The sequence below is a fragment of the Pyrus communis genome, chromosome 6, assembly GCF_041283825.1.
Source record: "Pyrus communis isolate YQ-2024b chromosome 6, ASM4128382v1, whole genome shotgun sequence".
NCBI classification, from domain to species: Eukaryota; Viridiplantae; Streptophyta; class Magnoliopsida; order Rosales; family Rosaceae; genus Pyrus; species Pyrus communis.
Window position 1 is genome coordinate 7,120,657 of NC_142570.1, and position 18,231 is coordinate 7,138,887.

At 35.6% G+C, this 18,231-nt stretch overlaps 1 protein-coding gene and 1 pseudogene across 2 annotated transcripts; one reads left to right on the forward strand and one right to left on the reverse strand.

The window, feature by feature from the left end:
• Positions 1–253: 253 nt before the first annotated feature.
• Positions 254–1,371, forward strand: LOC148696197 (uncharacterized; annotated as a pseudogene).
• A 6,794-nt stretch (positions 1,372–8,165) lies between these two features.
• LOC137711551 (B3 domain-containing protein Os03g0120900-like) lies at positions 8,166–13,653 on the reverse strand. 2 transcript variants are annotated; one of them, XM_088695659.1, is made up of 3 exons: positions 11,613–13,653; positions 11,026–11,111; positions 8,166–8,986 (listed from the first exon to the last, which is right to left on the reverse strand). In XM_088695659.1, exon 1 carries the CDS (start codon positions 13,168–13,170, stop codon positions 11,782–11,784), a length of 1,389 nt encoding a protein of 462 aa, XP_088551785.1. In that variant the 5' UTR covers positions 13,171–13,653; the 3' UTR covers positions 8,166–8,986; positions 11,026–11,111; positions 11,613–11,781. The 2 variants fall into 2 exon arrangements, with proteins under 2 accessions (XP_088551785.1, XP_088551786.1); XM_088695660.1 differs by having other exon boundaries at positions 11,026–11,195.
• Between the last annotated feature and the right edge of the window lie 4,578 nt (positions 13,654–18,231).

Consider the following 18,231-nt stretch of genomic DNA (forward strand, 5'->3'; position numbering starts at 1 on the left):
GAGCCTAGGTAGAAAAAAAAAATTTGAGCCTTAATTGGGTTGGTATTGCCATGCTCAGCACATTTTCGTTGTGCCTCTGTTTCGACGTAAACAAGCGAGCGACTTAACATCATTGCTATTCGAGTTGTTGCCCATCTCAATTGCAGTGAGCGACTTAAAGTCGTTGCTGCCCAGTTTTTCTGTCAGTCCGTTCTCTTGTTCCAGATTCCCGTCACAACGATGCAGGTTCTAAGTTATACTGACAGCAAGATAGATGGCTAAAGAAAAGGCGACTGGTTCTGCGATTGTTCATGTTGCTTCTCCAATTATGGTGCAATCGGATAATTATAGTTTCAACATTGGTATAATATTGGATGAGAAGAAATATGATTTATGGGCTCTTCTCATTCAAATCCATATTGCTGGAAGGAAGAAGATGGGGTATCTTTGTGGGTCTATCAAGACACCTAACGATGACGATCCTTACGATGATTGGTTATTTGAAGATCAAAGAATTAAGAGTTGGCTATTGTCTTCAATGAAGCCGGAGATTATGAAACAGTACATCATTTGGTTATCTATTTCGAATGAGATTTGGGACACTCTTAAGGCAGCTTACTTTGATGAGAATGACGAGGCTTGAATTTATTTGTTGAGTCAGAAGGCATCACGTCTTTGTCAGAATGACTGACCTTTAGTTATGTATTTCGGGGAACTAACTGAGATTTTTCAGGAATTAGATCACTTTAATAAGGTGTCTATGGAGTGTGAGAACGATATTCAAAAGTTTCACAGAGACAATGAGTCTATGTGTTTCTTGGTGGCCTTGATGATGTGTTTGATTAGGTTCATGGATAAGTGTTGCGGAAGGATCCCCCGCTTGGGCTTCAGGCCTCTTATGCCTATGTTTGTCATAAAGCCGATTGAAAGGAAGCAATGAAGACGAAAGTTGACAAGAATGAACCTGCTGCCATGGCAACAAAGACTCGTGGATCTTCCTCTTGGTCGGACCGAGCCGAGTCACAAAATCGGCTAAGACAAACTCGCCCTAGCCAGACAAGCCGGGATCGTCCCCAAGATAAGTGCCCACACTATGGCATGACAGAACACTCCAAGAGTCGCTACTTTAAGTTGATTGGATATCCCGAGAATTGGTATAAGACCCGTGATCTTCGCTGCAACAAATCCCGAGCATCCATTGGAGAAACCAAGAATGATTCAGAACAAATAGTGGACAAGGCCTCTGCCATGATTGCTGCAGCAGGTAGTACTGATGGTAAGGCACTAAATATTTCCATTCCTGTTACGAATAATACATGGATAATTGATTTTGGAGCTAGTATGACATTTTTCATTATTTATCGAAGCAAAATTATTTTATTTAATGAGTAACGGGTCAGGTCACATTATCCATTAGTTTTAACTAGAGGTGACAAATTAACCTATTGGGTTGTTAAGGATACCCGTTAAGACATGTTTAATTTGATATCACTATAATATAGAAGTGAGACAATGGTGGTGAGGGTGTAAGATGAAACAAAACTAAATGGGTCTTAATGGGTACCCATTAACAACCCAATTGTTGATTAGCTACCTCTAATTTTAACGGGTGGAGTTTGGGTTGGATCACATTACTTGTTTATTTTAAAGAATTTGAAACAACATGATCCGTTAAGATATGAGATATGTCATAAAAACGACACGATGGCCAAATCTAAGGTGTAGGAATTGACCTCATTTAAGCATTTAATTATAGAATCATTGTTGGGTCATGTGATACCACAGAAAACATTATGAAACATTACTGCAGGCTTAGCCCAGTGGGAAGTGGAAAGAGGCAGGCCAATGTACTAGGCCATTCACCCACCAAAGCCAAAAGTGACAGGTCATGGCAGTGGGGACTGCGGACCTCCCACAAAACCCAACCCTTCTATTTCGTATCCAGTATTAATCATAACCCCTCGAGTAATAAAATCATCATCATCGTTTTGAACCTAGACATCCATCTACCATTATAGTTGGTTTAGGTAAATATGTTTTCTTTTTTTCATTTTACATTGGTCCATAAACTTTTGAAAGCGTTTTGTGAGGACAAAGTAATTCTCATAACAAAAGTTTGACAGGACAGCTAACATGAGATTTTGAAAGGCATTTTGATAACCTTAACCAAAAATCTCTCTATTGGCATGTGACAACTTATGTCTAGGATTATGTACTTATGTTGAAACATAGACAAAAACCAACCAAATTGAATTGGCATTTTGGGGTGATCTATCCCCTTACCAAAAGAAAAGAAAAAAGAAATTTCGTGCATAAGCTGTGACGAATTGGTGTTTATTTCACCAAGCAGCTTATTAAAAAAAATCTGAAACATCAAATGTGTTTGGTAAGATAAAAAAAAAAAAAAAAGTGTCTTTAAAAAAAAAATTTGTTGTCAATGACAGTAGAAAAGTAAAGAAAAACAGAAGTAGAATCTACCGTGCTTCTAAATTTTCTTTTTTCCAAAGCATAGTAATCAGTGCACATTTATGGAAATTTTCAAATGGCAAGTATACCCCCACATATTTTACAAACCCATAATCATTGCTCCTATATTATGAGAAATTTTTAGTTGTGACGTGAATACGGATGGTACACCACGTGTTTTTATGCAAGTGGTGGAAAATTTTAATTTTTAAATTATTAACCTTTTAAGACACATAACCCACCATTTATATAGGGACACGTGGTGTACCATCTCGTGTGACGATCACATTGAAAAATCTCTCCTACATTATTCTCTTTAACAATTATTACATCATATTAAAAAAACATATCATTTTTAGTCATTTAACGTATTCATAGTCATTTATATAAAAATTTACCAAATACTCAGACACTATTTTGTTTTGGCAAAAGACTTTTACAAAAGCAAATTTACCAAACACTCAACAATTTTATTTTACAGGTATTTATTCTCACAACACAGTAAAAACAATTATTTTTTAAAACACAACAATACCAAACTAGCCAACTTCTATAAAGACGTTATTATTGTTCTCATTTAACACATTTCTAAAAGTTGAGGACACAACTTGAAACCAAAAACAATTGAGGACTAACGTTGAACGACCACCAACTTCAGAAGGCCAATTTATAGTGGACTCTTTTGTCATTTGTGTGGATGTAAGTACTGGTTTGGTATTGAAGTGATTTAAAAAAAAAGTAGGCATACAAAAAAGCTGAGCTCAAAAAGGTGTTTGGTAAACACTTAAAAACAACTCATTTTTACAGTTTTTGGTGAAAAAGTTGAAAAAGTGAAGTAGCAAAAATGAGATTATTCTCGCAGCAAAAATGAGCTTATTCTCACAGCACAGCAAAAACAATTTTTTTTCAAAGCACAGCAATACCAAACCAACCCATCAGACAAAATTAATTTCAAGATCTTTCTCTCTCTCTCTTTGCCCCATATAGTTGTACATGGTCCTATATATGGTCCACACATAACATCAAAATTTTGATGTCACACAACATATATTGAGACCGCAACGAAAATAAATGAATATATGTTGATAACAAATTAATTCACTGTAAAAGGAGACAAAAGTAGGCAGCTGGTGTCTACTTGATAATTAATCACATTTTCCATGAATAAAAACAAATCCAAACCCAATTTCCCTTTGGCTAACCAGAAAAATCCCACAACCCATTACCAAAACAGAAGAAAACCCACTCACACTGTTGCAAATTATTACATGTGTAAAGGAATCTGACAACTAAATGTTATTTCTCTTTACTTTTCGTTGATTAATGGTGTATAACTAAGTAAAGCATTAAAGTGATAGGGTTTTGAAAGCTAAACTTATTTGTACACCGTTGTTTGTCTCCAAACCCTTGCCCTAGTAGCTAGGGAGAAACCCCATCCACCATGAGCGTGGGAAGCAAATAAACTAACCAGAAAAAATATCAACTCAGTCTGCTTTGTTGAGATATTACCAGCTCATTAATGTATAAAAATAAATAAATAGGAAAATTAAAAAATAGAAAGCAAAAGAACTTGGTTACTGGTAACGAGTAGCTAGCAGAGTGTGTAAAAGAAGATTAAAAAAAGAGGGAAGGAATAGACAAAAAGGTAAGGATTAGGGTGGAAGATAGGGTTTGGCCAACTGGGACTCTGGCATCATGCATGGGTGCAGTTTTGATACCTTAGCATGAAACTGGCTACTCAGCATTAAAAGAGGGAGAGCTCTTGATCACAAGCACAAATAATCCCAACCCCGATCCCATCCAGGTGGGTCAGAATTTATCAGAAAAATTAACCAAAATACATTTTATTTTTTTATATTTGTGGCCAGTAGCTTTTTTTCTCTAATTCCCTTTTATAAATATGGTAAGTTTTTTATGCACATCTTTACGGCTGCTTTGGAGCTTGTATAGAGGTGTGCAGTGCGCACCCCATGACCCGCTATTATCAAACCCTAAATAATTGCAATTGTTTTTTTGGGATCGGCTGCCCTCTCTTTGCACTGTCGTTGTTAATGCTGCTGCTGCCGCTGCTGCTCTGCCACCACCAATTTGGCAGAAGAAAGAAGAGCTGTCCATAACACTGCACAAACAACCCCCACCAGCTTTTTTGTTTCTTCTTCTTCTCTCCTTTTTTTTTTTAGATTTTTTTTTCCCTTGTTCTTTTGTTACTTTTGTTTTTATTATCCATCCTTCTCCTGCTTTCTGCATGACAGTAAAGATAGCGGTCAGATCATAACGGAATTGACCAGAAGTGAAAACCCTAGTTGATCACAGCCGTTGATCGTTTAGCATCTTTGATAAAACTCTGAAGTGAGCAGAACCAGATGGGTATGGAATGTCGAGTGGGAGAAATAAGGAAGGAAGGAAAAAGTCAGCATGGCATCTCGATCCCCATATTGTCATTTTCCCCATTTTCCATATGCCATGGCATGCCATGTCACCCTATGTTTCTTGGAAGTTCTTTAATTTATATTTTATCTTGATGGGGAATTGTTTGGTTTCCATTACCATGAATGAAATCTACCACTGGCAGTAGAGCCAAACTAATTGTTCGACTTGGACAGTGTATACGTGTTTTTGAGTCTTCACGTTCATATATCACGGGAATGTGGTGCATTAAAACTAGGAACTGGATCCTCTCCTGAGCAGCTAATCCGGGCTGTTCAAATTTGATCAAACGGCTCCAAACAAGAGGCTTCTCTAAAAATTATAATAATTGCAACTGTTAAATCAAGTTTGAACGGTCTGGATGGACTGCTCATGAGAATCCCCATCCTGAGCTCAGGAGAGGGTCTAGTTCCTCAAAACTAGAGAAAGAAACATCAACATGGGCCATGCAGAAGAAGTCTTGTAGGGAGTAAATTGCATGCGTTGTTTATTCGAGAACGACTTACATGATATTGATAGATCAATATTATAGTAGTTTGTATTAATTATATAATATTATGTCTAAATTTTTATGTAATTGTGTGACTGATACAAAACGTAACTGTTGTGCTATGAAAGTTTGGCCAAAGTCAAGAAAGAACGAGAGACTGAAAACGAAGAATACAATTCCTAGTTCTACTGCGACTACTTTTCTTTTCTTTTGTGGACGTCATTGATTACGCCTATCAACCCTAAAACCTACTCTAGCTAGTATCCTATTGCCCTCTCTTTCCACAGAGTGGGGACTGCACTGTACTCTTCTTTCTGCTTCATGCTTTGAGAGATAAGGCTTTGAGCAGCGCATAGGAAATCTTGGAGTCTTGTTTGCCTCTCACCACCTCCTTTTTCATCATCCGTAATGTCCTGCCTTCTTTATTAGTTATCGATGTCACGTGCTTACAATACTCCAAGCCACACACACACACACACACACACACACATATATATATATATATGTATCAATTTGGTTAGGTTGATATTCAATCAGCTTATTTTTGTTTCTTATGCATGTTGGAAGAAGCAAAGTTAGTTTTGGCTACCATATGTTTGTAATTACAAGAAAATAAAAAAAGATATAATTATTCTATGTTACTGGTTCAAATTCAGACATAAACTATTCGTGTGAGTCAATGCACAATAAGAATTTAATGTATCTGGAATAGGGTTCACTATACTAGAAATCATTGTATTTGTATATATATTTCGTCTTTGAAAGAAGAATACAACTCAACAATTCAAACCGTAAAACTCTCATATAGTTGTACACTTTTATCTTAACCTACTCTTACCCCTCGTCCTACACCCGACGACACATAATTATTTCTCCATAATTTGATTTAGGTTTAGTTTTGGACCAATTGAACCAATTACATTTTGGATTAGGGTTTAGCTAGTGTCGAAGCTAGCGCTTCGAAAGGGGTACTTCTCAATCCTAATAACAATAGGACAAAGGAAGTTAGCTATCGGAATAAAAACCAACCGGATGTGCCCGATCATTGTCAAGTGGACAAAACTTGTGTTTGGTGTGTTTTTTAAGAGAGAGATGAGAAAGGGGAGAGGGGAGCAGTAGTCCATATATTGTAAATGCAATCGGGACTTGTCCAACACTTTTCGTTATGCTTGTCCGGTCTGCTAGCTGCAGCAATGCTGCTGCTATCACTGAACACTACCGATCATTTAATTAATTATCTTGCTTCTTGATCATCTGAGCCTACATGCTGCCCTGCCTGCCTACATGATCCACATGTATACTCTAGACGGCCCCCAGTTGCAGAGTACCAAGGGCTATATATACATATATATATATATATATATGTATATATATATGATCCATGATATAATTGAAACGAAAAAAAAGTGAGGTTAAATTAATTAGAAACTTATCAGTGGGTATGTCCTGGTAAAGGGTGACAACCCCCGAACACAACAGTAGTTATGCTCACTACTGCTTCAGTAACCCTAAAAAGGGCACAGTCATATCTTACATTGTACAATATTTTTCTGCTTTCTGTTTTATTTTACTGATCATATACAAAGAACATATAAATTTGTTTAATCAATTTTGGGGATATAAAGTTATATAAAGAACATATAAAGTTTTATTCTACTTTGATTTTTCTTAGGTAGGAAAATCTACATTGTTCTCTTGATTCTTTAATTAGTCGTTAATTTCCACTGGATACTTGTCATGTCATATATATGGCGTCTTTAAGCTTCCTTTTGTGATGGACATATCTATGAACCAAACATTTGAAAGTTACGACAGGATGTGGATTATGTGCAGAGTAGCAAATATATTTCACACTTAAAAGGGGATTGATTTCTTGAAAGAGTTGAGGTTTCATCATAAAATTAATAGCTGATACCTCATACACAATTTTATAAACATCTGATGTGAGACATTTCTTCATATCTTCTCATCTTCGCATTTCTTTCTTTTCTTTTAAAAGATTTTTCCAAAAGTACAATGAACCCTACACATATCCTAGTCTATTAAACAATGTTCCTTGTTTTATATAATTATGGGCAAGTTAGTGGAATACCAAAGATTCATCAAACTTTAAACCAATTAGTAATCACATCTTTGAAAAATATAACTAACAAATACTAAGAAGAAACTCATCTATCTCCCTGTTCCTCGCCATGTAGCTCTATCCCTTGATCCCTATGGCCAGATTTGACGATGAGTTCTTTTTAATTGTTTTGGAATTTATCATAAAGTTTTGTATGAAAAAAAATATGAGAGCAAAATAGTAACTTATCTTTTTGAGTGCATATAAATATAGAGCCTCTTTTTGGATTCAAATAGTGAACAATCACAGTCTAGTTAATTTTTTAATGCTGGTCAACAATTCAGCAGCCCATCAAAAGAGAACATGAAGTTCAAATTCTCTGAGGATGCATGTACGTAATAGTTTAACCTAAACCTAAACCTCACTTTATTTGTCACGAATTTTTTAAGACTATCTTACAAGTGAGCAACAACAATTATGTGCAGTATACTGGCAATTAATTGTGAGGATGTGAAGATAAAAGAGTCTCACATCGGTGGAAAAAAAAAAAACACTTGTAAGGGCTTATAAGAGGTTGGGATTCTTCTCATATTGCCAATTGATTTTATGATGGAACCTCAATTTTCTTCATGACATCAGAGTAAGTAGGCTTACGTGTGAAGCCCAACGGTCACACGTGCTCCACGTCACCCAATTCGCGTTAGCTTGAAAATTCGGCGCACATGAGGGGGTGTGTGAGGATGTAAAGGTAAAAGAGTCTCACATTGGAAAAAGAAAAACCTTACAAGGGCTTATAAGAGGTTGGACTACTCCCTATATTACCAATTACCTCAACCTTCTTCATGCTTCATTCCATTTGTCTATAGAAATAAAGATCCTATCCATATGTGTGAAATGTAGAAGTCTGTTCCTCTGAACTTGATTTTATTAAAGAGTCAATGTATACATGTGTAAGTACGGAAATCTCTTTAAAAATTCTATGTACATTAACATTAATGATGGAATTTTTTTTTTTTGTGAACTTGATTCAAGCAGTCCCTCCTAATAATTTTTTTTTCTTTTTCGGTTGACATTATCGCATAAAGTCTGAAAGGAAGATAAACTACGTTAGAATGCCATGAGGCCAATCAACTCTAGCTATATCAACAACTAGAAGATGTCGAAAAAATGGGGAGCTTGCTTAAAATATTGGAGTACGTTTAGGGCTAAATAGTACCTAGGCAAAATTTACCTAACAAAGGTGTATAAAAATAAATTACTTCCAATACTTTGTGAATTTTATTCTGCATGCAAAATTCAAATATCTCTTTTCGTATTTTAGATTAATTTAGAGTAAATACTTGTCAACAAAATACAAGCTCAAATTTCTAGTGGGAGTTTCCAGCTAGGGAGAGAGAGGAGGGGGGTTGTCAAAACAATAAAAGCCAGCCATATATTATCACTTGACAGAATTCATTACCCTAATGAAAGGAATATATCAGCTTCTGGATATGCACATACCTACTAGAAAATCAAAAACTGAAACTGACTGTTATTATATCTGATACTCATCATGTTCCAGACTGCAAATGCATCAAAATGGTGTTACTTCATTAATGTAAAATACAATTCCTGTTGCGGGTTATAACTTTTACTAGAAATGCTTCATTAGTTAAAATAGACAAACAAATAAAATTAACTTAAATTGGAAACTAATATTTAACTGTACAGACCATACATTTACATCTAACTGTTGCAAATATATGTTTTACAAGTTAATTAGTTTCCGGATTTTGTACTTGCATGTCAAAGAAAATTTTAATTTCTATAAATGTATACACTCATAAACTTCTTATATAGAGATTTAGGGTAGGAAAATGATTACTCATAAATATCAGTTATGTCAGATGTAGGATTTGTATATATTAAGGTATGTAGGTGTATAGTATTATGATCTCTCTATACATCCGTATTGCTTAAAGTTATTATACATACACAATTCAATTTGTACCAAAAATTATCTAGAAACCACTGAACGATATCAACAACAATAACAACAAAAAAAAAAAAAAAAAAAAAGAAAAGAAGCAAACAGCACTAATATCATAATCAAATGAGTTTTAGTAAGTACTATAAGGATTTAAAAATTCCTAATATCTTACAATGTCACATTAGTAGTGACACTAGTGAAAGAATTTAGGAGTAATGATCAGGAGAATGAACAACATTAGTATATGAGCAATTAATTACTAACTATAAACCAAATATTCCTAATCCTTGTATATTTGTGCTTTTCTTTAAAAAAAAGAAAAACAAAAAACAAAAAACTGGTGAAGGATTTTGCCAATTGTCTCTCGTGCACAATTCGTATATGCTAAATCACCTGAGTGGCTGATGTGTGATGTTTCCTAATAATGTTAAAGTTTTTATATATTACCATTAGAGTATTTTGTGTATATTACCATGTTCATTTCGTTAAAATTCTGTATGAATTACCTTTTTATGCATGTCTCAAGCATGAACCCTTCGAAAGAGCTAATTCTTTTTCCTCTGATAAAAATAATTAAAATAAATAAAAATAAGGGTAAAAAAAAAGAAAAAGTTCAAAGCAAATGTAACCCTAGGCTATGATGAGAATGTATAATGCTCATGATTTCAATTCGCACGCAGTGAAATCCTAAGATGGATGAAAATTTTGTATAATGTCAGGCCTTAGCAATAAGTTAAAGTTAGGCTCACTGCTCGTCAATTTTGTTCCTCATTTTACTTCATGCATGCAACTAATGCATTCAAATAATACACACATATGCCAACTAATGCATTCAACTCACTGATCCTTAATTTTGTGACAGATTATTTGAACTATAGAACAAGAATAGATCAGCTTTCTATTGTAAAGTTTTCATACACATCACAATGGTAAATGATGAAAAACATGATTTTTTAGGTGGCAAAAGAACCTGATCATGAATCTGGTAAGTTGATATATATACATATATATATATATATATATGTATATTTACATGTATCTATCATCCATATCTTTAAACTCATTATACAATATATCATCCCGAAATATCAACCATGATTGATCAAAAACATTAAAAATTATAGAGACAACGCCCTAGTATATTGTTTTCGTCTTTACAACACTATGATTTCATAAAATTCACATTACAATAGAGCATGCAGTTAGCACTCTAGCTACATCTCTACTACTCTTATTGTCATGCTGTTGTTGTTGTTGCAAGTTAAAAATGTGGTCCATATTAAAAGTTCAAACCATGAAAAAGGTCCTTACATTAATTAAGTTTAGTACTACCAAATATACATTTTCTTGATCAAATGCAAATACAAAGTAAAAGCCAAATGCAACATAGAAATAAGAACAATAATTGTAGTACTAGAGGTGCACCATAATACATTAGCTATATTGATTTGTAGGAGAATTTCATTTTAATTTTGCAGTGAAATGAAAAGAAAAAATTAAGGTGGCAACAAGAAAATCAATAAATTAAATTACTTTAGTGCAGAAAAAGAAGGTAGCAAGAATTAATGAGGGAAAATAGTTAAAGATGTATGAAGAGAGAAATATTTTCAGTTATATAACAGAGCTGGCTACCTTATTGCTTTTAATCTCTGCAAGTCTATCTGAGAAAACCTGCGAGCACTGATGTGCCCAACGAAGCAGCGACAAGAACAACAAACCTACCAAAGGTAAAATACAAAACTGCAATTACATCAGGTCGCTCTAGCACTAGCAGCACCTTTGTTCTGATCATCATCTGTTTCCTGAGCAGTCAGCAGGAAAGGTTGTTTCTTCCATTTACTTACTTAAATGAAAACAACAACAACATTGGAAGGAGAGAGAGAGAGAGAGAGAGAGAGAGAGAGAGAGAGAGAGAGATAGAGAGAGAGAGAGACCAAAGAGATTAATATACAAGTAAATAAGTATATAAATTGTAACAAATTCATATTTCATATAAATTGTAAAAATTCATATTTCATATCATCGGTGATACAAAATGAGAGCATGAATATACCACTGCGCTGAATATGATCTATATCTATCTATATAGATTATTATTATATAATAAAAAAAATTTATACACATGAAAATTAAGTTACAAAAACTATTAATAAAGCTATCAATTCATTAGATCATCATCATTTCATTCTCTTATAAAATAAAAACCCAAAACCTTGTACCTTTTCTGTACAGATGACTATCCATTGATCTGAAAAATCAGTTCTCTCCCAACTTCTTATTCAATTGCCAATTTGCCACATCATCACATTTTCTCCTTCTGCATTCCTCGTTTCTCTTCTTAATTTTGACAACCTTGGATGTTTATTGGCACTGTGATGGAGTAGTCAACTAGACATCAAAGTCCAAGGACATGGAAGATGGGGAGGCCTTGCCCCTCATGTTGAGAAAGTCGGTGGTGGTACTAGTAGTGGTGGTGGAGGGCATGGTTTGGTGGTGGAGAGGCATGCCGTCGTAGAGCCTTAATTGGAGCGGTGGGGGTTGCGATGGCGGCGAAAGTTGGTGATGAGCATGATGATGATGATACTGGGATGATGATAATGTGGTTGAAGACAATATGTCACATTCATGATCCGACTCCGATATGGGACACTCCATGTTTACTCCAAATAGCCTCAGCTTCTTGGCTGCCGCCTTCCCATGGACCACTGGCACCGACTCCAGAACCATATTCGACTCATGAACCCGACCCAGCTGTACTTGTTGGTGTTGTTGAAATTCTATTAGTCCGCTGTCCCCTTGCTCATGAAACTGTGGCGGGGCAGCGGATGAAGCTGATCTCAAGTAATAAATCGGCCCAGTAGAGTTAACCACATTTCCGTAACCATAAGAACCCGAACCACCACCACTCGTCCCAGTATTTCGATATGGGTGATGCATATTGACGCCGTAATTAATCTGCTGCTGCGACAAGTGGTCCGGAGTCACTACTACCCCGGGAGGTCTCATCAGCAACGGGCTCCATGGAACCGGCCGGTGAGGGTTCCAGGAGTATTGATGCTGATGAGGAATTGCAAAATTGGGCTGATAATGTGGATGAAGTGGGTGGTGGTGGTGGTGATGGTTTGGATAAGGCGCATCCGGGCGGCGCCGCCAATCAATAAAAAGACGGTCTTTCCCCACCTCACCAAGTCCTCGCAGGAACGAGACTATGTCGCCGGCGTCGAGCTTTTTCTCCTTCACAAACCTGCTCCACCCTTTGGTCATCACGTAGCTCTGGCTGCTGTTCCAGTAGGAGTACCTAAACCGCCATGGCTTCCCGTTCCGGTCCTCGAAATTCAGCAGAAGCCCCTTCTCGTTGCTGGAAGAATCCAACGGGAAGTACTTCTCGGCGTGCTGTTTCGGGATGACGAGGCGGTTGAGCTTCCCTACGTCGCTCGGCGTCACGACTTTGTCGAACATGTGCTCCCTCTCGATGGGGATTGGGTTTTCTTCTCTTTGAGCACCACCATCTTCGTTGTTTTCACGGGGGGGCGAGTCCATAAGCTCGAGCTTCGTGTCGGGGCTGCCTCTGCCGTCGTGCCAGCTGCGGCTTCTGCTGACAGCGGAAGAAGGGACCAGAGTGGCTACGCCGGTGGTTTTGTTGTAGTGAGGAGAAGACGAAGATGAAGAGGGAGAGGAAGAATATGAGAAAGGAAGCTTACCTCTCACCATATTTTGGTCATCCTCAGTAGAAAATCCAGCATCTCTAGCTCTTGCGGCTGCTGCTTCGAAATTCATGATAAATAAAAAATAAAATAAAAATGGAAAATCAGGGGAAAAAACCCCCCACTTCTTGTTTTTTACTACCTCAAATTCCTAGATCTTGAAGATCCAAGGGAAGAAGAAAAAAAGCAGGTTTGTTGGGGGCTAAACTCTATAGCTAAGACTTTTCTTTTCGCACTTTCCTCTATCTTTTATGTTATTATTATTGTGGGGTTTTTTCTCAACTTTTTGTGGTTTTTTTTTTCTAGGGTTGAGATTGCTGATGGAAAATTCTAGTGATGAAGAAGAGGAAAGTAGGAGGAAGCTGCAGGCTGAAGAGAAGCAGAAGCTAGAAGGGTAGCTCTCAATACAATGACGGTCGGTGCATTCTTCTTTGACCAACAAGACTCAGATACCCCATGAACGTTTCAAAGAGTGCAAAGAAGTTCCTCTTCTTGTTGACCTTGGGCTTTGAGAGAGAGAGAGTGTGTGTAAGGGAGGTAGAGAGTGCAAGGGAGGGAGAGAGAAGAAAAGAAGTTAAAGAAGAAAAAGAAAGAGATATTTGTAGGAGTAATTTTTGAGTTTTTGAAAACACTATTACATGATGTTATATTTTATTCAACTTAAAATATATTAATTATTTTTTATTATTAAATTTTAAATGTGTGACATATAATTATATTGTTTATTTATATTATAACGAGTAAAATAATATACTTGTTTTGAAAAGAAAAAAAATTCTCTATTTGAAGAGAAGGCTGGCTATTATATGCCATGCCTGGAACCTTCTCCAGTTAGGCATGATTTTTTTAAATATTTTTTCCATGTTATAATTTTGATTGGTTTCTGACGAATAAAATTGTGGGAAATTATATATAAGTAGGGACCTCATGTATTATCTTTGTTGGGCTCATGTGAGCTTGTCCCTGTCATCATCCTGGGTGGTATTTTCATTTTTATTTCAAAGTTTTAATTGTTTTCAATCTTATCCGCGATAAGGCCCAAAGGGCCAGCTGTTTTGGAGAGCACGAACTTGTAAATTCAATACAGCAACTAGGATCGGTGGACCATTTTTATTCTTTTTTGGCTTTATTTTTGGAATTTTGCTTCTATGGTACCTATTTTAAGCATCTGCTGCTAGCAACTAAGCAAAGCTGGTGAAAAGAAAGAAAGAAATGGTGAATTTTAATTTACGGTAAGTGAGTTTTTGGGGTTAATTAACTTTACTTGCTTGATTCTTTTTTTTTTTTTTTTTTTTTTTTTTTCTAACAGGACCATCCTCTATGTTAGGCAATATAATTGTTTATTTTAAGTTACCCGCCCAGCTGCCCTTTGCTAAATCATTTAGTCTATTCAAAAGAAAAAAAATCATTTAGCCTTTTTGTTCTTTTGTTTTTAAGAAAAACTTCGACGATCCGAGATGCATTCAAAGAGAAAGTTGTACTTAAGAAATCAACAAATCCAATTTTTTGTGCGAACTTTTTATTTTGGTAAAATCTTATTCATGAAGACATGCAAATTATTTATGTCATCATTTGTCATTTGGCCCCGTGAATATATTTTCGAAGTTAAATTTTTAACTTTCGTATTCCTAACTTTTGTTCTTGAGCTTGTTTCGAGTTCACACGTGTTTGATGAGCTTTTACCCTGTGAAAACTATTGATCAAGTGGTAGTAACGAACTGTGGGTACCTCAGCTTGATTCAAGTAATTTTATAGTGCAAGATATTAAGTGTAAATTCATTATTTTAATTGTTAACATGTGTTCTTTATAAGAAATTGATTCATGAATATAGGTGGCATTGGAAGAGAGTATTTTTCAGTTGATTTATGGATATGCTTAAACTAGTAAAGTTCATAAGGGTTAGTTATTGTTAACAGTACTGTAAGAACTTATGAATTGTAGAAAAATGAAAGAAAGGAATGCAATTGTAGAGAGAGAAAGAAAGTTATGAATTTCAGTATACTTCACCAAGGGAATTACAATGACAGTTTACACACTTATATAGCTCAATAGTTGCCTTGCGCTCTAAGCTATTAGCACCAACAACTCTAACTAATAGCTGCAACAATTCTAACTAACTGCCACAATAGCTAGCTAATAATCTTACTAACTGTTTTGCCATATCAGCATAACTAATCTTTAGACAATACTACCCTTTAGTCAATACTGGTCAATATTCCCCCTCAATCTTAAATTGGGTTGCCAAGTTTAAGATTGTAATAATGCTTCACAAATGAAGGACCATGTAAACCCTTGGTTAGTATGTCAGCAGATTGATCTTCAGTAGGAATGCAGGTAACTTCCAAGTCACCTTGCTGCACTCTCTCTCAAACAAAATGGTAATCGGTGTCCAAGTGTTTTATCCAAGAATGAAACACCGAATTTGCACTCAATGCAATCATAGACATATAGTCACAATGAATGACTGGAGGTGTAGGCAAAAATAATTCCAAATCCTTCAAAATATACCTAATCCTGGCTATATCAGCAGTAGTGTGAGCTAACACTTTATATTCTGCTTCAGTAGAACTCCTAGAAATCGAACGTTGTTTCTTTGATTGCCAAGATATATGATTGTTGCCAAGGAAAACTATTTATCCAGTCACAGATCTTTGAGTATTCAAGTCTACTGCCTAATCTGAGTCTGAGAAAGCATTAAGAGTTGGTTCTGCATCTGATGAATACACAGTACCATACTTCAATGTTCCTTGAAGATATCTCAGTATTCATTTCACAACCCTAAGATGAATATCAATTGGTGTTTTCATAAATTGACTTACTAAATTTATTGCAAATGCAATATCTGGCCTAGTGAAGGTCAAATATTGCAAGGATCCAACTATACTCCTATAAAATGTAGGATCACTGAGAGGAATTCCTTTTGTCACTAACAATGAGTTGTGTTGTTTACATGGTGTTGAAGTCGAGGTTGGCTCACAAGAATCCCTACCAGCTTTATGGATTAAGTCTTTAATATACTTTGACTGGTTGACAAAGATATCACCACTTGGCTGATATGTAATTTGAAGACCCAAAAAATAGGTAAGTTTACCTAGATCCTTTAAGTCAAACACTTCAAATAATTCATAAACGGTACTTTTATAGAATTAGAACCTGTCAAAATGATATCATCAACATGGAGAAGGAGTATGATGATATCAACCCCATCTTTCTTCATAAACAAGCTTATATCAGACATGGAAGCACAAAATCCCATAGCACACAAATAACTTGTAAAAGTAGAGTTCTAGGCTTTTGGTGCCTGTTTAAGACCATATAGGGATTTGATGAGTTTACAAACATGATCATGACATGTGGAATCAATAAAACCCTGAGGTTGTTCATATAAACCTCATCATGCAAATCTCCATGTAAAAACACATTTTTAATGTCTAACTGTTTCAATTCCCAATGGTTCATTATAGCCACTGCAAGAACAATCCTCACTGTATGTCTAACAACAAGACTAAAAGTATCAGAGTAATAAATTCCATACTCTTGAGAAAACCCTTGAGCAACCAACCTAGCTTTGTATCTGGAAACACTGCCATCGAGATTCTTTTTCACCTTGTACACCCATTTACTACCAACAATTGACCTGTTAGTTGGAGGTGGAACCAATATCCAAGTACCCTGAGAGAGTTATATTTTTCTTGCATAGCATTCTACCAATGTGATATACTTGCAGCTTTTCGAAAATTAGATGATTCTACGTTATCAGTAATCTCAGTGACAATGAATAACCACCAGAGAATGGTTCATTTTCAGTGATTTGTAAGCATTTCAATTCTGGAAAAGTTGCTAGATATGCAACATAATTTTGCCTCTCAATAGTTCCATTTTTCAATCTTGTAACCATGGAATGATGAGGAAGTGAATCTATTATTGATACATGATTTTCAGAATTTACATTCAACTGAGATGAGAAGGGAAGAATTACCTCTAGTTGAGAATTGTGATGGACATGCATTAAAGGTGATTTGTTTGTTGTAGGAGTACAGTGATGGTGATGAGACGTTGACTATGAAGATAATTGCTGCATATTTGAAGCACTGAGAGGTGAACTAGAAAGTGACAGATCCCCAATATCAAACCCTTGTTGCATATTTGAATATTGCTGCTGAGAAGAATTCCCTAACAAGGATTTTGTTTGTAATTCCTGAATTGAAACACACTTTGATGTTGGTACTTGATCATGAATTGCAGGAACTGCCATTTGAATCACAACAGTATTAATTCTTGCATTCTGTGACTGTATAGAGACATTAGAATCTTGAACTAGTGCATTTCTATATGGAAATTCATCTTCATTGTGAATTACATGTCTTGATAGAACCAATCTTTTACTCTGCAAATCATAACATATGGCTCCTTTATGCCCCAAAGCATGTCCAAGGAAAACACATTTTGAAGATCTAGCTTGAAGTTTATTCACAGTGTATGGTCTCAGATTGACTATGTTGAGATAGAGCATTGTAAGGATTCATAGTTTCAATAGTGTATGCTAGATCCTATGTTGAGATAATGATTTTCTCGTCGATCCACTGTGCAATATCTCTTTATCAATCGAAGTTCTTTTCCGATTAAAGGTTTTTGGGGTTATTTCTGTTCGAGGTTCAAGATTGCAGTGTATATCAGGCTCTTCATTTTTTATTTTACTGTGCATACCAATTGTTTGTTTTTATGCTTCAATAAGAAAATGTTTGTACTTTTGTTCAAGATTGAAAGGCCGATAGCCATTTTATGAAAGATTGCAAGGCCAACAACCAACTTGTTAAAATTTTGAAGATTGTTACTTTTCACTCGAAAAAGGCCGATAGCCAAAGAGTGGTTTATTGAGAAATTTGTGATATTCAAGAACAAAGTTTTTTGAGAAGAAAGAAGAATTGTTTGATCAACATTACTTGTAATTGTGTTCAAGTGGCAAAATCTATTATAAATATTGAAGGGTTACTTGGTATGCTTACAGTAAAGCTACAACAAGACAATTTTGTTAAGTGGAGTTTTCAGTTTTAGTCAGTTCTTAAAGGCTATTAGGCACAAATGCAGTGAACTTCACAAATTGCAATGAGCTTCACAAAGATTGGAAAATCA

What these genes read in the sequence shown, in the direction of transcription:
- LOC137711551 (XM_088695659.1), bottom strand. Translation starts at nt 13,170, where the DNA reads ATGAATTTCGAAGCAGCAGCCGCAAGAGCTAGAGATGCTGGATTTTCT.